Genomic DNA, 26,648 nt, shown 5'->3' on the forward strand with positions numbered 1-26,648 from the left:
TATATATATATATATTCTTACGTCTCGGGACTCCCACTGGCTACCGAATGCATCTGCTAGGTGGCAGATAGGAAGAAACCCTTACTACCAACCCCATGGATATCAGCACACCTCTGAATATATTGAATAAAGAACCATGGACCAGGGATTTGGGAACTAGTAATCCCATGTGAAAATACTGCCATTCACCAACCCGTAGTGGGCCAGCATGGTGAATTATGGCCCAATCTTCCAAGACAAATCAAACAGGAATAAAATGGCCCTAATTCCCCAGAGGCCAGATTGTTACTACCTATGGTAGCAGGCAGTTAAACATGAAGGCAGAGGATGCTAAGAATCTCCAGGTAATCAGATCATGCTTCCATTGGAAATTGACCTTGGAACTTTAAACTGTAGAACTCTGAGCAGTGAAACATGGCTAAATGAACTAACTGAAGAGCTGAAGTGACTAAAATGGGATATTCTTGGACTGTATGAAGTTAGACATAATGATGAACAAATTCTTCAATTAAAAAAGAGACATACTGTATTATAGAGGCCAAGACAAGGAAAGAATCAGTGGAATTGGATTCATGATTAACAAAAAAACTGAAGAACAACATAATAGAATTTGAGAGTATATATGATTCAGTATATGTGATTGAGTAGCAAGTATTATTGCAAAATCTCAGGACAACAATAAGCCATACTGATGAAGAAATTGAAGACTATCATGATGTATACCAACTTTACAATAAAGAAAAACATCATTTCAGAATTGTAATGGGAGACTTTAATGCTACAAATGGTGTACAACAATCAGATGAAAGCTCAATGGGAAATTTTGGATATGGCATGACAGATGAAAGCAAAGCTAATATAATTTGCAGAAAAAGAAAACCTGTACATCATGAACTTTTTTGTTAAGAACACACACACACATACACACAGGAAGTGGACATGAAAAAGTCCAAACAGATAAACTAGTGAAATTGATTTTATCCCCAGCAATAAGAAAAACAATTCTCAGGACTGTTCTCTTATAAACACCTCCAAAATTGGAAGTGACCATCGTACGGTATGCATTAAGATTCAAATAAACTGTTCAAAAAGAAAGAAGAAAAATCTTTCAAAGATCAAAGCAAAACATAGATGCACACAAAGTCAACATTAAAAAAGATATATTCCAATATGAACTAAACAATAAATTTAAAAATCTTCTTATAGATGACAATGCTGATCCATCAGAAAGTAATGACATTATTACCTAAAACCTCTTATAATGCTCACTTGAAATAGCTGGTACCAAAGAACAGAAACAAGACAAAATTTCTAAAGAAACAAAACAGCTTATGAAGAAACAAAGAGAAATGAAACAAGCACATAACCTACAGAATAAAACTGAATACAGTGAACTGTGCAAAACAATCAGAAAATGCATCAAGAAGAAATAAGAAAATTCATTTGTCATCTCAAAAAAGCCAAACAGCAATTGATGAACAGCAATAAACAGATGGTTGCAGCCAAATTACAAGACGGGACCATAACCAGAGATAGATATGCTATAGCAAAAAGAACTGAAGAATTTTACTCAGTATTATATCAGGATGATGAATTAAATGAAGAAGAAGACAACTATGAAATAAGCAAAAGTGCCACAGATTCTACCAGAAGAAGTTTTGTGGAGCATCCAAAGCTTGCAAATTGGAACAGCTACAGGTGAGGATGGAGTTATGGCTGAAACTCTAAAAGCAGGTGGAGAAATGATCTACAAAATCTTAGCAAAACTATTTACCTTATGTCTGAAGAAAAATGATGTATACCAAGAACATTGAAGAAGGATACCCTAACTCTGATACATAAAAAAGGTGAAGTAGCACTACTGATTCATCAGTCTACTATCAGTAGTTTACAGAGTTTATAAAAGTCTTGGTTCATAAGCTTTGTACAACTCTCGACCTAGCACAACCAAATGAACAGGTAGGCCTTCGAAGTAGCTTTAGTACAATGGACTTTAGGACCTTCAAGTTGGTCAAGAGATTATCAAACGGTGTAATGAATATCAATTACCATTATGTCTTGGTTTTATTGATTATGAGAAAGCCTTTGATTTAGTAAAAACTTGTGCAATACTTGTGCAAAGCATTAAGAAACCAACAAGTGGAGGGGCCATACATCAGGACCATCAAATCAGCATACACCAATGCAACAGTAGCAATTAATTTCCATGGAATCAACTCTACTGTGGAAATAGAGAGATATAAAACATGGTGACACAATATCTCCAGAATTATTTAGAACATGCCCAGAAGAAATATTCCGCCTTCTTGATTGGGGAGGGAAAGGTCTGAAAATAAATGGAAGATATTTAAGCCATTTATGCTTTGCAGATGACATAGTTATCTTTACTTTAACTGCACATGAATTACAGACTCGTATCCATGAACTCCAAATTGCTAGCAAAACAGCTGGCCTAAAGATAAACCTAAAGAAACCTCAAGTTATGTTCAATAACTATGTCCAACCAGAAATAATAAAAATCAATAATGATGCATATAATGATGCACATGTTGTCCTGAGTACATATACTTAGGACAACAGATATCAATGGAACAAAATATCATGGACGAAATTAAAAGACACACAATGCTTGGGTGGAAAGCATTTGGACAATTACAGTCAATATTCAAAAGTCAACTACCATTATGCTGAAGGGAAAAGTATATAACCAATGTATTCTTCCTATATTGACATATGGCTGTGAAACATGGATACCAAATGTAAAGGAAATTCAAAATTAAGAACAACACAATTTAGTATGGAAAGAAGTATGCTTGGTATCACAAAAGGAATATGTGGATTAGAAATCAAACCAAAGTCTCTGACATATCATAGGAAGATTAAAACATGTGAAGTGGCAATGAGTTGGGCATATTGCTCGAAGACAAGATCAACGGACAAAAGAAGTACTGAATTGGATTCCATAAGAGGAAAAATGACCACGACGCCAACCTAAACTATGGTGGAATGATGATATCATCAGATTTGCAGGAGTGAAATGGGAAAGGAGAACCACTGGACAGACAGTTTTGGAGTAATCTTGGAAAGGCCTTCATCCAGCAGTGGATTGACAACAGCTAATGATGATGATTTCTTACATTCGTCAAAATGCGAGTCTTATTTCTAAATACGTAATGCTAATTAAATTTTACTTTTTTTCCCCCCATATACTAAAATGTCCAGTTCATTATCATAACATTGTACTACTAGATTATACGCAAAAATTTATATTTAAGAGAAACTGTGAATATTAAATGAATAAAATAAGATTTTCAGGAATTCTCAGGAATTCTTGGGAACTGCAACTTACTGTACTAATTCTCAAAGATTAAAAAATGTCAGGAAATTAGAAATGCTCTTTTTGCACACACTCACCTAGTGGTGAGTGTGTGAAATCAACTGTAAGATACTGTAACTATGTCATTGCCAAATATGTGATGAAAGAGATATATGAGAGGTATTTAAATACAGCTATATAAATATACACCCCTTGAGATAGTCCTTACTCACAGGAGGAGCAATTATAATTATAATAACAATAATACTTACATGAAGAACTTGTGTGAACTCTTCATAGCTGACAATTCGCTTTCTATCAGCACCAAAGTGAAGATGCATAAATTCTCCTTTAAAGTCAAATGGTATCTTTTCATGCAAAGTTGTATGCTTAATAATTTCTTCAAATTCATCTGAAATAAAAACAATACTATGCAAGAAATAAATAAGGACTTTTTTTTTAATAATGTGGATTTATTTTCAGCACTGCAGAAACGATCAAAAATAGACCAGACATTAAAATTATAAAAAGAAAGAAAGATAATTCTCATGGCAAGGCTTAGACATTGGTTATACATGCTTACTAAATAGCTTAAGGAAATTAAAATGTGCAATAGAATATACATTAAAATAAATTTTAATACACTTCCAATATTTCGGCAATGTCACGTTGCCATTTTCACAGGAACTTACATCAGAACTTAGGTCTTCTGATGTAGGTTTTCCAAATTTGGGGCAGTCTCTTGCAACCAAATTTGTTGAAGTTTGGATTGTTTCTTAGGGCTAAGGCTGATTTCATGAATAGCCTTTCGTATTTGAATTTACTATAGTGTATTATCGTGGCTTTCTGCCACTGTATTCTATGCAGGTATCCAGAGCATGGTCTGCAAGACCAGAGCGGCTATATTGGTAAAACCAGATGTAGTCCTTGTGTTCTGAAATTCTGATATTAGCCGTCCTGCCTGTTTGGCCATAGTAAGACAGCTTACAGCTGCAAGGGACCTGGTATACATCAAGTAGGTCTTTAATGGAGCGGATAAGGGATGCCAATTTTCTATATGGTCTGTAACAAGTAGTCGTCATGTTTTTTTTAGGATTTTTGTAATTTTTTCCGAGGTGCCTCGAATATAGGGAATGGTGATGGATTTAGAGTAATTCTTGTTGTGAAGGGGGTTGTGGTTTATTGGTTTCAATATTTTTTGAATTTTTTTTTTGGGGGGGGCAGCATTGGCTGAGAAAGTGTTGAGAATGCAGTTTAGTTCTGTGGTTAGGACATTGTCATTTGAACAGATAAGTTTAGCCCTGTTGTGTAGTGTCTTAATGACTCCATATTGTTGTGTGTGTGTGGGGGGGGGGGATTGTTGGTGGATGTATCTGCCTGTGTGGGTGGGTTTTCTATAAACTGAGAAAACCAAGGTTCCATCAGGCTGGCAGGTGACTAGTGTGTCTAAGAAGGGAAGTCAATTGTTTTTGTCTTCTTCCAGGGTGAACCTGATTTTGGGGTGTTGGTTGTTTAAGTGTGTTAGGAAGGAGAGGAGTGCATCAGAGCCATGTGGCCAAATAGCGAACACATCATTAACATAGCGAAGCCATATGGTTGGTTTTTGTGGGGCAGAGTTTAAAGCTTTCTCTTCAAAAGTCTCCATAAAAAAGTTGGCCAAGGGTGGGGGAGTGGTGAACCCATAGCTGTCCCCTATATTTCTTTGTAGAATTTTCCTTGTCAAACAAAATAGCCTGAGTTCATTGTGAATTGAAATAGGGCTGTTATATCGGGAGGAAACTCTTTGAGTGGGACATTTGTGAATAATGAGGAGACATCAAAACTGACCATTAAGTCAGTGTGTTGGAGTGTAAGGTTTTCTATGCTGGCTTTGAAGTGGGCTGAGTTTTTTATGTGTGAAGGTGTGTTGCCAGTATAGTGTGTGTGAGAGCTTTGGCCAAGTGTTTAGCTAGTTTGTATGTGGGGGAATCAATGCCATCCATTATGAGACGTAATGGCACATTTTCTTTATGTGTTTTTAGGAGTTGTTGGATTGTGATAGAGTGGAATTTTATGAACTCCTATCTTATCACAATCTAACATGCGTTTCTAAGCAAAAAAGGGAGATAAATACAGTAAATTGCCTCTAAGTATAAAATAATTGCTATATATATATATATCAAGCATGTCCTATTATGAGAGGTTAAATAAGTATGTATTTTGTGCCATTCACGAATGAGGTTAAATTAATATTGAAAGTATAAAACATTAGCAGAGCATTATAAAATAACATGTATAAAAGAATTATAGAATGTAAGCACAAATTCAACAGTTCGGGTGAGTGAAGTCCAAAGGTCACAGAGCCGTAACGCGAGGGAGTGGCTCGCCCCAAACAAACAGAGTGACGTCAGTGTACGTGCAATAGCGGGGAAAGGCTGGATGCCGTGACGTAAGAGCACGTGAGTGTTGACTGGACATTGAAAAGTGCGAGAAATGCCGAGAAGAGGGAAATATAAGGGTCATGCAACCCTGAAAGAAGGCTTTTTGTTCCTGGATCTCCTGGTGTGCATCTCTCGCAGTGGTGAAGGGTGGCAGTGCCTCCACACTGGAGGATCCCGATTAAGGCAGTTGTGGGACTCGGCGACCGTATTCTCCGTGGAAAAAGCAAGCCCGACAGTCCACAGAAGGCCAGTTTCCTGTAGACCAAAGATGCAATATAGAACCAAAGGGGAAGATAAGTAGACTTTATTTGTGTTTGACTGAATATGAATGAGAGATTTGTGCCACGTTGAAATGTTAAGGTAAAGGAACATTAATGATATAGAATAAGATTGTGTTGCTATTGGTTAGAGAGGGTTGAATTTAATCTTACTGTCTGTCGCTGTGTTAAAATTCGTTAATATATTGAAAGAAGCTACGAATATGTTTAGAGTAAGGAATTGACAAATTATAAAGAGATTGTGAAAGATATGAATGTTATCTTGTGTAGTCTGACAGAACTATGGAGTTTCAGAAAGACTGTGATAATAATACATGACTAATGCTTTTGAGAGTGTTAATATAATTCTTACTTTAGAAAGCTACTGCATAATCTGTTATAAGTATATTAGTAGTATTTGAATATTTTAAACTCTGTCTCGAACTCCCTTAAGATGGGATTTAAACTAATGATATTGAGTGTACCAACTTTTGATATATAATAAACCTTGCTTTTGACTCTAACAAAGACATTCTGTGATTTCTGGAATCCAATGCACCTCTTATAAAATATTACGAAACCTATGCGGGACATTCTTCTTATTATTGTGCTATCTTCTATCGAAGGTCAGCGACCATTATTATTATTATTATTGTTGTTCCGGGAAACTCCAAGGAGTCGACAGACTCATCGAGGGAGGTCCTAACATCATGTCTGGAACAACTATTCAACATTCACACAGTATCTATCATATCTTGCCTTGAACTCATTCACGGTCGTAGCACCCACAACAGACTCTGGAAGCTTATTCCACTCATTCACCACTCTCCAAGTAAAAAACCTAGCTCTAACACCCTTGTCAACCACGCTCTTGCCCAGCTTCCATGCATGGCCCCTAGTCCTCCCACCACCAGTCATATTTTCAAAAATATCTTCTGGATCAATCTTATAAAAACCCTTCAGTAATTTGAATGTCTCAATCATATCACCCCTCCTTCGTCTATCGTCCAATTTCTGCAACCCACAAATCCTCAACCTATTCTCATAAGGTTCATTCCACAGACCTGCTATCATCTTGGTCACTCGCCTCTGGACCCTCTCCACTTCCTTCCCATCACGAAGAAACCCTGGTGCCCATAACTGGGCACAGAAGTCCAGATGGGGTCTTATCAAGGCTCGATACAGAGGAACAACAACTTGTTTGTCTCTGCATGTTAAAGTATTTTTCATAAGCCAAGTGATTTGGTGCGCTTTTTTAGTTACTTTTGCAATGTGCCCCCTAAACTTCAACTCCCTATCCACCAGCACTCCCAAATCCCTGGCCTCATCAATCTCCTGGAGTACGGTTCCACCTATGCGATATACTGCTGCTATTCTTTTCACCCCAAAGTGCATAACCTTACATTTTGCCACATTAAACTGACATCCATTTTTCCTGGCCCAGTCCTCCAAACTATCCAAATAATCCTGTAAAATTTTGACATCCTGTGCACTCACAATTGCTCTACCAAACTATGCATCATCAGCAAACAAGTGAACACTTCCTCTCAAATCCTTTCCAATATCATTGATGAACAAATTGAAAAGCAGTGGTCCAAGAACAGAGCCCTGCGACACTTCACTAGTCACAAGACGTCTTTCTGACTCCACTCCTGAATAAACCACTCTCTGGTATCTCTCCTTCAACCACCCTCCTATCCATCTTACCAACCCTATATCTATCCACATCTGCTCCAGTTTACTGATTAGGGTTCCATGTGGTATCCTGTCAAAGGCCTTGGCAAGGTCCAGTAGTATCACTGTAAACCCATTACCCCTATCCAGTACAGCCGTCACTGTGTTATAAAACATGAGCAAGTTACTGAGGCATGATCTACCCTTCACAAAACCATGTTGTCCCCCATACAATATCCCATTTTCATCTATCCAATCCTGTATTCTTTTCTTGACTAATTTCTCTAAGACCTTGACAATGATTCCTGATATGTTAATCGGTCGGTAATTTACAACAGCGGTTTTGGAACCACCTTTATGCAGTGGAACTATTTTCCCCTCCTTCCACCCGCTCGGGACTAACCCAGACCCGAGACTCAAATTAAACAAAATGGTCAAGGGTATTGACAATTCATTAGCTGCTTCTCGTACTACACGAGCTGGTATACCATCCAACCCCACAGATGTATTGACATTGAGGTTATGCAATAGACTACTCACCTCCACTTCATTCACCACAATTCCCGTATAATCTACTGGTTTATTCGTTTCTGCAATGTCACCACCTGGATGATATATTCTTGCAAAGTGCTCACTCATTAACTCAGCTATCTCAACTGATTCAGTTACCTCCCTTACATCGGCATTATTTAAAATCATTCTGCCATGTACATTTTTCCTTTTACTTGCTACATATCTAAAAAACTGTTTAGGATTCTCTTTAGCCCGCATGGCCAATGTTCTTTCGTAATCCTTTTTTGCTTTTCTTACCACACTCGTCACCCTTCTGGCCTGCGCTTTATACCGTTCATGTGCCTGCCGGTCACCTTTCTCCTTAAATTCCCTCCATAGTTGTTTCTTTTTTTGCAGCTCAAGCTTAATGGTGTTATTCATCCATTTAACCCCTACTTGATTTATTATTCGGACTCTAGGTATACAGTCAGCCATTGCTTCATGCAAGCACTTCTTAACTACCTCCCATGCACTATCAACTTCTAGTCCTTGCAGTTGTACATGCCATGGCACTGAGCCAATCAAACTCCTAAGCTTGTCATACTTTCCAGCCCGATAATTCCACATGTACCCTGTCTTAATTGAAAATTCTACACCTTTAGCCACCTCCCAAGTCAAGACCCTATGATCACTCTCACTGATTGGTGGCAATGTGGTCATATTTGTTACAGCCAAATCCTCAGATGTAATTACTAGGTCAAGCACTCTCTGACCCCTAGTATTTTCCATTACATGCTGTCGCAGATAGTTATCCCTTAATAACTGCAGAAAATCCAATTCCTTCCTCCCGTGTGTCCTCTCCTCACTCCAATCAATGCGACCATAGTTGAAATCTCCCATAATAATCACCCTCCTTCCACTCATTTCTTCTATTTGCTTGTGCATACTGTCACCACCATCTTTTCCATCACCTGGTCTATAGCAGCACCCAATTGTATATTTAGTTCTGCTAGCCACAATCTCACACCAAATGGCCTCAAATGTGCTCTTTTCTCTATCCTGCAATTCAACTTCTATTCTCCTTGGCTGTAGCTCATTAGCTATCATCAACAATACTCCTCCCCCCATTTTATTCTATCTGTCACTCCTGAACACACTATACCGATCACATTCAATCTCACCAGCTATATCATCTACAGTCAGCCATGTTTCACTAATACCAATAACCTGTGGTCTGGAAGTGCCAACCATGGCCAAAAACTCTTCCTTCTTGTTCCTAATACTCCTAGTAATAGTGTACATAAATTTAAGACCCCCATTAGCCCCAACGCTACCTTGATGCCTTATATTAACCTTAAATTAATTAACCTTATATTATCCCAATCTGGTTTGTTGTCCTTATTTGCTCTAGCATATTATATTCATTCTTACATTCAACTGCCTCCCTAAGGACTGTATATCTACTCCCCCCCCCTTAACGAATCTAGTTTCCCTGAATTTGCACATCCACTACATTCAGCAACACTTTCTCAAGTCTTCTTACACCGTAACCATTCAAATGCAAGGCCATCCATCTTATATAGATCCTTTCGCCCATCAAACTCACTCCACACGTCCACAAATTCCACACCATTCGTCATACATAACCCACGCATAAAGTCATTCGCAATTATGGCCCTCCTTTTAAACATTTCACTCTCATACCGTGGCAAAAGACTAATCATTCTAACTCTCTCACTCTTTTCTTTTGCTACCTCAAACAATTCATTCAGGTCTTCTATCATTTCCATTTTATCTCCTTTCATATCATTCGTACCTGCCACAACAATCATTTCTTTCACCCTTTCCTTTTGCTCTCTAATAGACTCAGTTACATCCTTTATGGTCGCACCAGGTTGGTACGATTTTGTCAAATCCTCTACTAACACACCTCGTACTAACGAGTCTCCATACAGCACTCTATCCTTCATTTTGTTCATGTTCACATTCATACGCCTATTTTTCCTGTCATACCTTTTATTATTGGTTGGTTCATTCAGTCGACTTTTGTTCATGCACTCTAGCTGCTGTTTTGCTCTTTCTATCGCACCATTCAACAACGCGATCTCATTCAATGCATCTATCTCATCTTTTTTATTCTCTGAGAAACCATTAATACTATCATTCACACTTTCTACATTCACACTCTCATAATTCTCATGTACTACCTTGCCGTTTCTTGTCATATCGCTATTTTCTTCATTCTGAAGGTTGACAAAAATATCACACTCACGATCCGAAATACACTTCAATTCCTCATTCTCCCTACATTTTCTACACACATTCAATCCTTTATTATCATCTATCCACACTCCAACTGCACTCCGTAAAGCGTACATTTCACAGCTAGTACACTGACTCATTTCTTTTATACTACTGTTCTTTGATAACGATGGCGAACCATCATTACTGGCCGCCATTTTCCTTCGTACAGGTGCCATAATTATTACAACGTGTTTTATCAAATAATAAGTTATACACACCAAAAACACACAAACAGACGCACTAAAATACGCAAGGCAAACAAAACTACGCAATATTAACTAATTTTATCAACGATAACTGAAAATAATACTTATCTTATCAGGAGCTTGCACGAACACTACACACTACGATATAACCTCGAAGGTCAGCGACCATCTTGGTGAACAAACTGCGGTCTTGTGCTAATCTGAGCAGTTGTGCACTGCTCTTTCCTGTCCAATGCGGGACATTAGAAAAGGGTAAATTTTGGCCACGTCTGCAGAGTTGCTAGGTATCATTAAGTACTGTCCTGAGATTACCTCTTGATTATTAATATTACTAATCTAATAGCGCTAAGTGGCGCAGCGAAACAAATAAATTTTCTTGGCGTTTTACGAGAGGTAAATCTCAGACACGCTGATACTCTGGTGTTGCCTCGATCACAAGGAAATTCCACTGTCCCTCAGAGGTACCACGTGATACCCGATTGAGAGTATAAAGGAGATATAACACAAAGACAAAAGAATAGTTGTAACAAGTAGAGAGAGTCAACACAACAGAGTCCATGTGTATGGGGATGTTAATTTGTTAATGACTTCTACAGGCCAAGAAGTGACCTTCTTAAGGAGCCTGTGGAGTTTTCTAATTTGTGAGTTGGGATTGTACTTGATAGTGTCGTGACGTGTTCTCTTGACGTTCGAATCCGCCATCTTGCTAAAAGTCACTTTCATAAAATAAAGGAAAACTAATTGTAAATTAATCACTGATCTAAGGGTAGAGAAATTTCTATTATACTGCACCACTCTATCCTTAGATAAGTCTATATGAATTAGTAGGATCAATTAAAAATTAGTTAGCAGTCTTTTCATTCAATCAGGCCGATGGTATTTATTTTCTTTCTTTCTGGGATTCTCGCTAGATTCGAGTTTTTGTGAACGGTGCAGTAAAAAGAAATTCAGGCAAACACAATATTTAAATTAACAAACAAAATGTTTAATATATGATTATTTGACAAATACATAAATTCCACTTCTAAATATGACAAACCAGTCAAGTTAGCACATCAAGTCAAGTCATTCATATTAATCCAATCTTTCAAACTTTCTCAAACAAATTCACAGTTTCAGAATCACAAAGTTTCTTTACTCAAATTATTACAATAGAATTTCTTATTTATTCAGTTTCCATGTATCTCTCAGCTACACTCTACGAATAACTCATAACAGGCACTAACCACGGTAGATATCACTTCAATGTCTATATTTTCAACTCTCAGCCTCGATGGTAAGCTACAGTTAATGTTAGTAACAGCGCAACGGAACTAATACTTAAATCTGCATACACTGAAATAAACTAATACGACTGTCCTTACCAGAAATAATCTTCAGTACTTCCAATATTTTGTGAGCACACTTTCAAATTGTATTTATCACACTTGCGAAACACTAAATAACTAAAACATTACTAATCGCGCTTCAAAAATCCAGATAACAACTATAAGGTACATTAATTATTCTTATTTATCATTCATCAACTAGTTTAACTCCGTACAATTCCCTTTCATGGTAGTACAGAAATAAGTCATAATTGTAGACTGACTGGATTTTTTCAGTATTCTTCTTTGAATGTCCAGTTCTCTAATTATCCGATTATGGCAATAATTTCTTTTTATTACTACGGCTGGTTTTGCTTTCAGCCAACTATAAGATTCACTTATATAAAAAAATATCTACTCAACTCCTATCCTTAGGAATCTTTTAATTACTTCTACTTCTTTAGTTTACTTCCTTGCTACCTTATAGTTCCAAAGTTCCGTTCCGACTCCCTTCTACGTATATATTTTCTCTTCTCCTCTACAAACGCTCCCTTCACACGCGCTCGTTTATTTCCACGCGTCTCTATGACAACCGATAGACGTAAACATTCTCGCAAATGTTACATTAAGTTATATAACTACATTCAGTTATTACATAACGTTAACTTTCATGAAAAGAATAAATAGAATATTTGCATTCCAATAAATGCGTAATTAAATTACAAATATAAGTTCTTACAATATTGACAAAATAATAAATAAAACAGCTTAATAATATTTAATACAGAATCTATTTACCATTAAAACATTTCTTTGATTAAGCAATTAAATATTTGACATAATTAAGGTAGTTATATGATATCAATTATAATTTATGTTATTTACATCAAATAATATTTACAAATATAGTTCTTGTGACGGAAAGTCATGTTGGATTCTGAATCAAACAACATTTATTCTATTTTCTACATAATTAGAATCCAACAATAGGGAGGTAAGTAGCCCGATCTAACAACAGAGCATTAAGCTTACCTGCGTAATCCGTTTGGTTAAGCAATACTGTGGTGTTCTCTTTATCCGCTTTGGTGATTATTTCCTTGTTTTTCTTTAATTCTTGTAGAGCTTTGAATTCCTTATTGGGCATGTTGGTTTTGGGTGATTTTGCTTTGGTCAGAACACAAGCCACATCCAGTCTAATATCATCGGTAACGTGGTTGGGAAGGTGTTGTATCCCATGTTCAATTTGTATCATAATGTCTTCGGCAGGTATTCTTCTGGACGCAATGACGAAGTTGTGGCCACATGAGAGAGTGTCAAGTGCTTCAGGTTTCAAACTAATTGACGAAAGGTTGACTACCGTGTCGGTAGGAAGTTGTGGTTTGGAGGTCAAGTTCTTTTTTATCTCTCAAATTTATTGATGTGTCGTTCTCGTACTTCTTTTTTTTTTTAAATTCTTTATCCGCAGCAGTGCACGAGATGTTGTATAAAACAGACCAAATCTCGTGTTTAACTGTTTAAGGTGCTGGAAAGCTCTTCTTCGAGTGCCTGGATATCTAAGTTAGTGTCATTCAGGGAATTGTGAGTAGCGGCGATCTGTTCCCTGAGCAAAGCTTGGCTGGCACAGTTATAAATTCGGAGAGCCTTTTGCGAAAAGAACCGGTGCTTGAATTTAACACAGTTAGGGATTACCAGGCTCTAATGCACTGTTCTCCTTCCTAACATGCTTAAACAACACACCCCAGAATCAAGTTCACCCTGGAAGAATCAAAAAAACAATTGCCTTCCCTTCTTAGACACACTAGTCACCTGCCAGCCTGATGGAACCTGGTTTTCTCAGTTTATAGAAAACCCGCCCACACAGGCAGATACATCCACCAACAATCCCCCCCCCCACACACACACAACAATATGGAGTCATTAAGACACTACACAACAGGGCTAAACTTATTTGTTCAAATGACAACCACAGAACTAAACCACATTCTCAACACTTTCTCAGCCAATGGCTACCCCACCCCCGCCCAAAAAAAAAAAATCCAAAAAAATTGAAACCAATAAACCACAATCCCCTCCCTCCCTTCACAAGAAAGATTACTCTAAATCCATCACCATTCCCTATATCCAAGGCACCTCGGAAAAAATTACAAAAATCCTAAAAAAAACGACTTGACTACTTGTTATGGACCATATAGAAAATTGGCATCCCTTATCTGCTCCACTAAAGAACCAACCTCCTCCCCTAGACCTACCTGGTGTATACCAGGTCCCTTGCAGCTGTAAGCTGTCCTACTTTGGCCAAACAGGCAGGACGGCTAATATCAGAATTTCAGAACACAAGGACTACATCCGGTTTCACCAATATAGCCGCTCTAGTCTTGCAGACCATGCTCTGGATACCCGCCATCGAATACGATGGAAGAAAGCCATGATAATACACCGTAGTAAATTCAAATACGAAAGGCTATTCGTGGAATCAGCCTCAGCCCTAAGAAACAATCCAAACCTCAACAAATTTGGTTGCATGAGACTGCCCCAAATTTGGGAAACCTACATCAGAAGACCTTCAGCCCAAACAGCCAAGAATACCTACATTGCCCACTAGGGAGCACCAATTGGACTTTTAGAGAATGAATAGCTTCCTGCTTCATTCTCATTTACTGTGTATTGTGCTTACGTGCACGCGTCTTGTTTCTAAGTTCCTGTGAAAATGGCAACGTGACATTGCCGAAATATTGGAAATGTATTAAAATTTATTTTAATGTATATACTATTGTACGTTGTAACTTCCTCAAGCTATTTAGTAAGTAAAAAAGAAAGATAATTATCCAATGTTATTTTATAGCCTAATAGATAAAAGGCCTCTTGCCTGAAACTTAACTATTCTCCCATTCCTTTCTTTCCTTGAAAGGAGGGGGGGGGGGGGGGAGAGTAGCACGTGAAAATCTACTTTCAGCATGGGGTGAGTGTTTATAGCATTGTAGTGTGTAACCGCCTGCATGCTTTTTTTTTTGTGATTTTGAGATTTCATTTGCCTTCAAATATCAGTAATTCATTTGTAACTTAATATTAGAGCAATTGTTCTCTAGTAATGTATATTTTGTATTTCTCTTTTTTCACTTCCATGTTAGGGCACCTAATTCAGTATTCCAGTAAGATGAAACTAGTTGTGCATTCAAAATAGTTGTTTTTTTTTCTGTTCTGTTACCATCAGCTTTTAGTCCTTTAAGTTTCTGCTATATATTTTTATACATAAATATAGCAAAAACTTTATCTGTTGTAGGCCGTTCTGCTTTTTGTGTGTGAGAGTAATAAAAAACACCTAATCCTAAATTCTGATAATAAAAATTATTTGTGAGTTTCATTTTGTTTTTCTGCAACTTGTTTAGTTTTAATTTTCAGTTTCATAGAATGACTATTAACTTTCCACTTTCCCAGTACTGAATTACAAATTATTGCATCACTGTAAACTGTGATTCAGGACAATTTAAAAAGTATCTTTAAAGAAGAAATCTGCTTGATTACATTTACACAGTTCAGCAAAGCATTATATATCCATGTAAATTATTACCCAAGAATGCCAGTAGTAGTCATAATATATCATCATCAAATTCCTGCCATGTACCCTCAAGAGGTGTACAGGATATGATAGTACTACATGAAAAAAATTACATCATTATTAATTTCCTATCTACAATTTTTCTCCAAATCAGTCTGTTACTTGTCAACACTCCAACATTATAAGATCTTATATTTCTGTCGTCTAAAGCACTTTGTACCATATCATTCCACCTATATCCTGGTCTTCCTATGGGTCGTTTTGCTCCCAACCTGGCAGAGAAAAACTTGTTTTCCTAATCTTTCCTCGCCCATTCTGTTTAAGTGACCATACCACCTGAGATTAGCTCTGCTAACGCATTCCTGGATGCTGACAATGTCAAGTTCTTTCCTAATATCCTCGTTTTTAATATGATACTGCCATTGATGCCATCTGTTCACGCCTATAATCTTTCTCAGGACTCTCGTATCTGTGGTCTCTAGTCTTTGGTCAAGTGTTTTACATCTGACCCAGCTCTCAGAACCATAAGTTAAAACTGGTTTGAACACTGTCTTGTATACAGCTAATTTAGTGTTCCGACTAATTTCTCTCTTCTTCCAGATGAATTTATTCAATTGACTTCCCACCATACCAGCTTTGCTGATTCTGTTGTCTATTTCTATATTTAATTTACCATCTTCAGTAAAAATCGTGCCTAAATAGCTGAAATGTTTTACTTGTTCCACAGGTTCTCCATTCACAACATAGTTGATATTTTCAATGATTCTGCCTATTTTCATTGTCGTTGTCTTTTTATTGCTGACCTACATACCATATCTATTACAACAGCTATTTAATTTAGTCAGAGAATCTTGCAGACTTGCAGACTTATTTAGAAGTATAACATCATCCGCATAAAGCAAAGAGCTGACATTAACATCTCCAATTTTGATATCATGTTTAATACCACTTTCCTTCATAATGTGATCCATATAGATAATGAATAACAGAGGGGATAATGTACATCCTTGTCTCACACCAGATTTAACATTAAACCATCTTCCTGTACTTCCTTCAATTCTAACTGCTGACTTAAAACTCAAATAAAGACTAAGTATTGCTTGATATAATGTCCCATTGACACCATATAACTGCAGCATATTGAATAGCTTCTCTCTTGGCACCTTGTCAAGAGAGAAGGTCGACAAAACTTAAATACAAATCTTTGTTATATTCCCATGCTTTCTCGACTATTTGTCATAAAGTGAAGATCTGATCCTGACAGCCTCTATTTGGCCTGAATCCAGCTTGTTCTTCACCAAGCTTTTCTTCCACAATTCTTCTCAACCGTTTCTCAAGTATACATGCGTAGATCTTGCCAGGAACCCTCAGTAGGGAAATACCTCTGAAATTCTCACATTCAGTTTTATTTTCCTTTTTATATATGGGTACTATGAGAGCTCTACTCCAATCATCAGGAATTCGTCCCTCTGTCCAGGCTTTCTGAACTATGCAGTGCAGCCACTGTAAGACTCTTATACCACCATACTTCAGCATTTCTGGTCAAATATCATCTACTCCTGCTGCCTTTCCACATTTCAAGCTTATGACAGCTTTTTCTACTTCAAGTATGGATATGTATTCCTGACTGTATGCCTGTTGAGTGTTTTTTTACCACTGTGCTATCACTGCTTGTTTCATTTAGCAATTTTTCGAAGCAATTACTCAATACTTCAAGGATATCTTTTTCTCCCGTTTTCATGTCACCTTTATCATCTCTAACTCCTTTTACAGCACTCTTTTCTCCATTTTTAAGCTTCTTCAACAACCTCCAGAATATCTTACCACTTCTTCATATTTATTTTCTATGTTCTTGCCAAAGTCCTCCCATGACTTTTGTTTAGCTAGTTTTACACACTGTTTAGCTTTCTTACATTTGTCTCTGTATTCTCTAAGAGCACAAGCTGACTTATTTGCCAGGAACTTTTGATATGATTTCTTCTTTTCCTTCACTGCCTCTTTAACTTCCTGTGTCCACCATGGAGTTCTGATTTTTCTATCTTTGCAGACAACATCACCATTTGCCTCTCTGGCTGAATCAATCAGGGTTTTCTTCAAGGCTTGCCACTGAATCTCCAAGGTTTAATTCCTGTTCTCAAACTCTTTCATTTTTTCTTCAATAATCTTTGTGTATTTTAGTCTACAGCTCACATCTGAGAGCTGCTCAACTTTTATTCGCTTTAAAACTTTCTTACATGTTATTCTTTTCAATATGAAATTCAATTTTATCCTGCTCAAGACTAAATAGTGATCACTTCCAATTTCAAATCCTCTGTACACTCTGGTGTCCTGCACCAGGGAGAAAACATCACTATCAACAATAACATAGTCAATGAGACTTTTCTTATTCCTAGCCTCTTCTCTCCATGTGAATTTGTGCACATTTTTATGTTGGAACATGGTGTTAGTAATAACCAGTCCATGTCCTGAGCAGAAATCCAACAGATATTTGCCATTATTATTAGCTTTGCTCTTTTCTCCAAATTTTCCCAAAATATTTTTGTATGTCTCACAATCATTTCCTACTCTGCTATTTAGATCCCCAACAAGGACCAACTTTTCATTTTTCATTGTGTCAGTTGCTTTTTCTAAAGCCTCAAAAAATTCCTCCACTTCTACCTTAGTAGAACCTTCTGTGGGACCATAGGCACAAATAAGTCTCCTTGTCCAGTTCCCCATTCTCATATTTGCCCACATTACTCTACTTGAGACTGACTGCCATTCAAGAAGATTAGCCTCGTATTTTGTGTTGAATACTATGGCTACTCCTTCTTTTCCTCGATTGTCATTGCCTGAATATAACATTTTGTATTTATTGCTCAGAAAGATCTCACCAGTTTTGGTCTTTTTTATTTCAGTCACCCCTATTGTGTCGATCTGGTACTTATCTAATTCCTCAGCTAGCTCTATTTCTTTGCCATTCAGGCTTCTTACGTTGATAGTACTGATCTTTAACTCTGGTGATGTTGAGTTGGGGTTTATTTTCAGATTTGTTCCAGTAGCTGACTTTTCACTGTTCGCCCTGGTTCCCTGGCAAAAACAACGGGGGCCTTGTTTAACCGGGCGACGCCCCAGCCGGCATGAAATCTTGTCATGTTGTAACATCATTCTATATTTTGGTTTAACCAATAAGAATACAATTTGGTCGGCTAAATCCCAAATTGCCAGCCCATCCTCGTCCGTTCAGTATCCAAGTAGATACCCAACAGCATGCACCATGAGAAGGTGAGGATTGGACATTAGGTCAGAAGCCCTGGTCGGTTCTCCGCATTCCTTTAAAGGCTATGTGGAGGTCTCCTCTCAGTTATACAGCTTTGATCCTTAAGCACCCCATAATATTAATATATATATATATATATATATATATATTATAATGTCACCTGATGAAGGCTGGTATAAGCCGAAACTAGTCATGAATTACTATTAAACCCCCTTTTACCTAACTCTCGGTTTAAGTCATTTGACTCTTTTCACAATATATATATATATATGTATGTATGTATAAGTAAGTAAAACGAGTTACTTACTTAATATATCCATATAATATGCACTGATTTCAGTGCATATTATATGGATATATTTAAACGTTTAAAAATTCAAATTATCCATCTCTTACTCTAGTATTTGCCAATGATAATTTAATCTCACCACGAAGTAAGTGTAAACTCTTTGTGATACTCACATAAACGGTAGTAATTGTTCACTTTATCTTTATGCTTTCCATATTTAAAATTATATTTATTTTATTCATTTATTTATTTATTCATATGGGGTTCCCTCCCACCCCAGTTCCTGTATAGGACTGGTTGAGCACTCCTAATGAGGGATTAAATATGTATTTATGACTGTAAATCTGGGTGTGTTCCTGTTCTGAGGGACAAAAAAACTTGTTTGTGGGTGAAAAAACCCTCTATCTCTGTATGAGACCAGATAACTCACCTTTACTCAAAAGAGTTCCTCAGTAAAGGTTCCTCACATCATGGATGACAATCAAACCCAGGTCTTTCCAACCAAACGGCTTCGTCTATACCAACTGACCTATGGAGGCTCCAAAATTATATTAATTGATAAATTAAAGTATTCAAAGTTATCCTACAATTAATTGCATTGGACGATTTAAGAAAAGTGCTGATGCATTAAGCACTTTTAAACCTTTCATACAATCAATAAAAACGCAATCATATGGTTAAACTGATGTGAATTTTGTAGTGCAAGTTGCATAAGCCACACAACAGCATATTCAACCTAAATGGGCAAGCGATGCCACTGGTATACACCATTAGGTGAAGTCCACGTGTATCTTTTATGTTGTTGAAAGCAAGTGTTTGCAATAAAGCAACTGTTCTTGACACAAATCTCCAACATCCTTTTCTCCTGCTTCATTCCTCAGTCCTAAACCAAATTTTCCAGTAATGCCTTGTTCTTTTTTTTTCTCTCACTTTTTAATTCCAGTCATCTAATAAAAAGAAAATCTGTTTTTATCTTTTTTATCAATACTGTATACTACTTATTGCAATCGACTGTAAATTCTCTTACCTCATCTTCACTTGAATCTGTAGTGGGTCCATACACTTTTATGACTGTAACATTCACGAGATATGCCTTTATTCTGATTAGGATTATTCTGTCGTACACTGGGGTTGTAACCCATAATGTATTTTCTGTATTCTCTTCTAACTGAATGCTACTCCATTTCTTCAAAGGTTTCCACATCCAGAATAAATTAATCATGAAATCATCAGTATCAAAGTGATCCTTACCTGTCCATCTCAGTTCACCGATTCTAAAATCTTAACTCAAGTTCTTTTTATTCCTTTTTTTTACTAGTTCCAGTTTTCCTTGATACATGCTTGTTCCATGTTTTTTTTTTTTTTTTTTTATGAAGTTGAACTTCCAGAAAGTTTTGATGATCCACCTTCATCATTCTTGTTAACTTCATTGGAAGTTTCACTCTGCTCTTCCCCAGTAGCCATTTCGATGCCTGACCTGGATATCCCATTTTCCAGTACCATATCACAATAACTCATGCATCTGTTCATAATATATATATTACACACACACACACACACACACACACATATATATATAGAGAGAGAGAGAGAGAGAGAGAGAAAGAGAGAATATTTAGTTCATAAAAGCAGGTATATCTCTGTGTGACTCATCTTCTTGTGCATGTGTGTGTGTGTGTGTGTGTGGATGTGAAAAGTAGGAAATGTGCGAAAAGAACAGTTCTCAGTCTGTTTCTAGCTAAAGGAATGGTTGATATACTTCTTAACAGAACAACTTAGCAACATAATTTATTGTTATACATAATGTTTTGGAGTACATACCAGGAGAATTAACTGAAAAATTTGGGGGTGAGGGGGAAATTCAACAATGCTTGCAGAAAAGCATGGCACTGGTCAGGGTTCAAACTATTTTTGCCATAAAAACAGAAAATGTAGGTGGAGGAATGGGCATAATATTGTGATAGTGGAGTACATTCTTCCAAATAAAAGTGCATGAAAATCAGCTTATGAGGATTAAGCCCTAATTAAATGTTCTGTTATCAGGTATTCAAACTTCTGATTACAGTTTATTTTCAAAGTTTCACAAAGGAATGAAAAATGCATTGCACTTTGGGAGCATATACCTAATACACTTTTACTAGAAAACAACAGTAAAAGTGTAGTTCACAAATGCCACAAGACTAGCAACACACGAATTTCTTTTCCAGTATGCAATCATACTGCATAATAACAATAATAATATGCAATGTTTTCTTTTTCATGGGACACGGTCTTTTTAGAACTAAATTCACAGTGTTGTCCCACCGTCCCCCCAAAAAAGTGCATATAAGACAGTCACAGATTAAGCTAGCTGGGAAGCCCTAAAAAAAAAGAAAGAAAAAAAGTGTTTATATATGTATATGCTACAAAGAGAACTAGGGCTTCACTACAATAAAAAATTAAACACATATAATATGAGTTAATATTTTTATTTCGAAACACTGCAATAAATTTTTCTTTATAATAACATCATGCATAAAATATATAAAAAAATATAAAAATTAAAATTACAGCAAAATAATAAAATATTTTAAGGAAAAAAAAGAAAGTAATATATTTAAGTTGGAGTAAAAAGTTGATACATTTTTTCCTCGATTTTTCTCTAGCAAATTCATCAATTATTTTCGAAGTATCGGTGTTATTTACTACTTCTTGTTTTATATGCAATAACGCCATATGTTTAACCTTTCTTCTGACATTGTACTTTTAGGTAGTTTTTTACCCTTTGTAAGACTGAGAAAGATCTCTCTCCCAATGAATTGGAAATAGAAATAGTCAAAAAAAAAATTTTTTTTTTTAAATAATTTCTACATTTGGAAAAGTTGACGCTCAGGGCCCGTGGCGATTGCCAGGTCTGATACTCACTGGTTGTATGGTACACAGAAGGCTTAGCTGATATATTATTATATGTTTCATAATTGTTCATCATTTCAATTTATAATGAGCAACTGTGGAAAATAACTATAATTTAGATCATCATCATCATATTCCTGATATATACTTTTCAGTGTACAGGATATTACAACAGCAGGAAGAATTTACATCATTACAAAATTCCTATCAATAATTATTTTCTAAATTAATCTGTTAACTGTTCGGGACTCTAATATTGTCAAATATTATATCTTGATTTTCTAAGGTATTTCTTACTATATAATTAGATTGTGGCCCTCCTCTTCCTTTTCTTGCCATCATCTTCCTTTCTTTTTTGCCTATCAACTAAACTTTGCAAGTCATACACCTTCAACTTATCTTCACAGGGAGCACATTTTACAGAAATGTCGCAAAACTGATTACTGTTCACATGTCTGTGAATCCTCTCCTTCTCCTCCTGATCTCCAAGAAAAACCTAGGTGACGAAAGCTGTGCATGATTAGTGAAGATGTGGCTAAATCACAGCCTCATAAAGAAGCTCCCTATCTTTACTTGTCAATGTGTTTTTCAACATTCAAATAATTTTTTGTGCTATTTTGTCACATTTTATAACATGACCTCTGAACTTCTAGAACTACTCTCTGTCCACCATTATTCCTAAATCCCTAGCCTCATTAATTTCCTGTAATTCAGTACCATCAATGTAATAAATAGTAGGTAATCTTTTCACCACATGTAAAGTGCAAACTTCACATTTTGCAAGATTAAATGGAGAACCATTATATATATTATTATTATTATGTGACACCTCCAGGGAGTCCAAAGACTGATTGAGGGAGAGTGTGCCAACAGCATCGAACGATTGATCTCCTTCAAACTACTAACTGCGCTTAAACTTGCTTAACTTTTTTCGTTAGCCATTAGTAGCAGAGGCTCAACCAAACGACCAACCGGCATCCTCCATGCTAAGTCAGTATGAACAATACCCTTTGGATGATTGGAAAAATCTGGGTTCGAATACGGTCTAGGACAAAAAGAACCTTTATCAGGACTTTTCAACTGAACATGCATTAGCAGGTCTTATACAAAATTGGCAAGTTTTTTTTGCAGAAACTGAAGTTTTTCATTCCACAAAACAGGCCAACTGCCCATAAGAACGCATGCAATTTACATAATACACTGTCCTCACAGCATAGTTGCTTCAGACTTAAATCCAAAACTACCAACCAACCAATCTTTGCCCACAATGCCAATTTACATAAATCATCTTGCAGGATATCTACATCATCATTATCTAATATAACCCTCCACAGTTTTGCATCATCAGCAAACAACTGAATACCCCTCCCCCAATCACCCTCATTCTCCTAGATCCAAAAGAAGTCTTTTGGATTTACTTTGGCCTATTAGCTAATTTTCTCTCAATTTGATTTAGCCTTTCTTACCATACTAGCCATCTTTCTCATGAATAAGCAGATCACCTCACCATATTCTTTATTCCCTCCTAAATGTTTTTTTTGTTGTTGTTGTTGTTGTTCCTACTTCATATCACTACTAACCCATTAACTCCCATTTGGTTTATCTTTGAGAATGTAGTCTGATACTGCTTCTCTCAATTTCCAACCACTTTCCATGCACTACTGATATTATTTCCTTGCAAATTCTTAAGCCACTTGCAAGCTGCCTCATAAAGTTTGTCATAATTACTAGCTTCGTAGTTTCATATACTTTCTTGACTGAAAATTTCACATTCAGCAATCTCCCAAAACAAGACTTTTCGCTTTTCCCAATCGGAGGTAGAATGTCTACCATGGTTATACATATATTTTCTGATGCTATTCAGATCCAGCATTCTCAAATTCCAGGTCCCCTCCATGACGTGCTGTTTCAGGTAACCATCCTGTAGTAACAGTAACTGTATAAGTTCTATTTTCATATTGCCACATGTCCTTTCCTATCTCCGATTTATGTCAAAATAGTTGAAGTTCCTCATCATAATTACTTGGACTGCACTCATTGTACTAATATGTTAATGACTTATATATCAGTTCTAAAGCCGGTACAAGATCTAGAGGGAATCTGCAATTTTTGTATACCAATGCTAGAAGCATTCGAAATAAGAGAGAAGAATTTTTGGCATTAGTCAGTGAAATCTCACCAAAAGTTGTAGGCATTAGTGAAACTTGGCTGTCAGCAGAAGATGTGGTCACTGGAATTGAATGTGATGGGTACACTATTTTCAGGGAGGATAGAGAAGATAGAACAGGGGGAGGAGTACTGTTGATGATAGCTGATGTGTTGCAGCCAAAGAAAGTAGTATATCATGATGATAGACATGTGAATAAGAGTTCATTTGAGGCAGTCTGGTGCGAAATAGCGACCAACGCAACCAAATATACAGTTGGATGCTGCTATAGGCCAGGGAGTACGGGGGGAGATATTGAATTCATGCATCAGCAACTTAGTGCAATGAGTGAAGGCTTGGTGATTATTATGGGGGATTTTAATTACGGTGATATCAATTGGAAGGAGGAAATATCACGTAGCAAAAAGGAAATGGAATTCATACATCTTCTACGAGATAATTACTTGAAACAGCACGTAACTGAAGGGACACGTGGTGTGAGAGTGTTGGACCTGGTTATGGGTTCAGAGGTTATATGCATAAGTAAGGTGTCCTCGTTACCTCCAGTTGGTGAAAGCGATCATGTGGTATTGACTTGGGAGGTTGCAAAATCTGTGGATTTTTCTATTAAGAAGGGGTATGTACGGAACTACAGGTTAGGCAATTATAACAAGCTTCGGAGTGAGCTTGCAGCCATCCCATGGCAGAACATATTGCAAGGGAAAGATGTTAGCAGTGCTTGGGATAAAATCAGCGGGTATCTGAGGAAAGCAATATCAGATTGTGTCCCCATGGTTAGGAGGTCAAACAAGGCAGGCATTAGATGGATGAGCAGTAGTATCAAGCTTGAACTGCAAAAAAAGAAAATGTTATGGAGAATTTACAAGGAGAAAGGCGATCAGGACACCCATGAGCAGTACAAGGCTCAAGCTAGGAAAGTTACCAGCATAGTAAGAAAAGCTAAATCAGATTATGAGAAGACCTTAGCCAAAGAGATCAAGGGTAATCCCAAAGAGTTCTTCCGCTATGTGGCAAGTAAGAGGAAGAATGACTTCGGAAGGATAACCTTAGTGGGTGCTGATGGTATTGAGGTGACAAAATCAGATGTAATAGTCGAGTTACTGAGTGATCACTTTTCAAAAGTCTATCACCCAAGTGAGGATATCTCTATACCTACAGCAATACCTAATGTGAGAATTGAAGCTAAAGAATCAGAGGTATTAAATATATTGCAAAACTTAAATGCAAACACTGCGGTAGGCTTAGATGGAATATCAGCTCGGGTGTTGCGTGAATGTGCAAATGAATTGTCAACCCCTCTCACCTGGATATTTAACTTAAGTTTGAACTCTGGTATGGTCCCTAGGGAGTGGAAGTTAGGCAAAGTGGTTCCTTTGCATAAGGGTGGCTCTAAAACTGCGGTATTGAATTACAGACCAATCACCATCTCAGGAGTAGTGGTAAAAGTATTGGAAAAGATGGTTAAAGACAAAATTCAAGAATGGGTGGATCAGGATATGATACTCTATAGAGGCCAACATGGTTTTGTTAAAGGTAGATCCTGCCTTAGCAATCTATTAACTATTCATAATAGAATAACATCTGAGTTGGACAAAGGAACTGGCTACACAGTGGTACTTCTGGATTTTGCTAAGGCTTTTGACAGGATACCCCATAGAACACTGTTACGCAAATTGGAGCAGATGGGAATGGATATTAAATTGGTGATATGGATAGGAGAATGGCTCAGGGAGAGATACCATAAGGTGGTGTATGGAGGAGCCGAGTCCAGAATGAGGCAGGTGACCAGTGGTGTGCCTCAGGGCTCTGTGCTTGGGCCAATGTTGTTTAATTTGTATATAAATGATATAGGAAACGGCTTAAAGGGAGATATTCAGTTGTTTGCTGATGATGCAAAGTTGTGTAGTGCAATAAAAAATCAAGCTGATGTTGAAAGTTTGCAGGAGGATTTAAATAAGCTGGTAAAATGGGCAAAAGAAAATGGATGTCAGTTCAATGTGGAAAAGTGTAAAGTCATGCATTTTGGGATTAAAAGATTACCAGCTGTGTACTACATCGATGGAAAGGTACTCCAAGAGATTGATGAGGCTAGGGACTTAGGGGTATTGGTAGATAGGGAGATGAAGTTCAGAGGACACATTGCTAAGGTGTCCAAGATTGCACATAGGATTACTTGGTTGTTGAGGAACACACTGACATCCAGAGATAAAGAGGTTATAATTCCCCTTTATAAAGCATTGATACTTCCACATTTGGATTACTGTGCTCAGGTCTGGTCACCTGGATTCCTTGGAGATGAGGAGGCTGTGGAGAGGGTTCAGAGAAGAGTGACCAAGTTGGTGAGTGATATAAAAAATGCTCCCTACATTGATAGATTGAGAGCTTGTGGATTGCAGAGATTGGTTGATAGGCGAAGAAGAGGGGATATGATAGAAACATTCAAATTACTAAAAGGTTTTTATAGGATTGATGCAGGGGAAATGTTTCAGCTGTGTGAAAGTGATGGAAG

General features: G+C 37.0%; 1 protein-coding gene across 1 annotated transcript in view; it reads right to left on the reverse strand.

Moving 5' to 3' along the window:
* The window catches only part of aralar1 (calcium-binding mitochondrial carrier protein aralar1), a 510,219-nt gene that overhangs the window by 331,550 nt on the left and 152,021 nt on the right, over nucleotides 1–26,648 (reverse strand). The window contains exon 6 of the mRNA XM_090405723.1: nucleotides 3,589–3,728. Within this exon, the coding sequence (XP_090261849.1) occupies nucleotides 3,589–3,728 (140 nt within the window). The remainder of the gene's footprint in view (nucleotides 1–3,588; nucleotides 3,729–26,648) is intronic.

Source organism: Typopeltis vanoorti, chromosome 15 (assembly GCF_054136105.1).
Source record: "Typopeltis vanoorti isolate ZY-2024b chromosome 15, IOZ_Tvanoo_1.0, whole genome shotgun sequence".
Taxonomy (NCBI): Eukaryota; Metazoa; Arthropoda; class Arachnida; order Uropygi; family Thelyphonidae; genus Typopeltis; species Typopeltis vanoorti.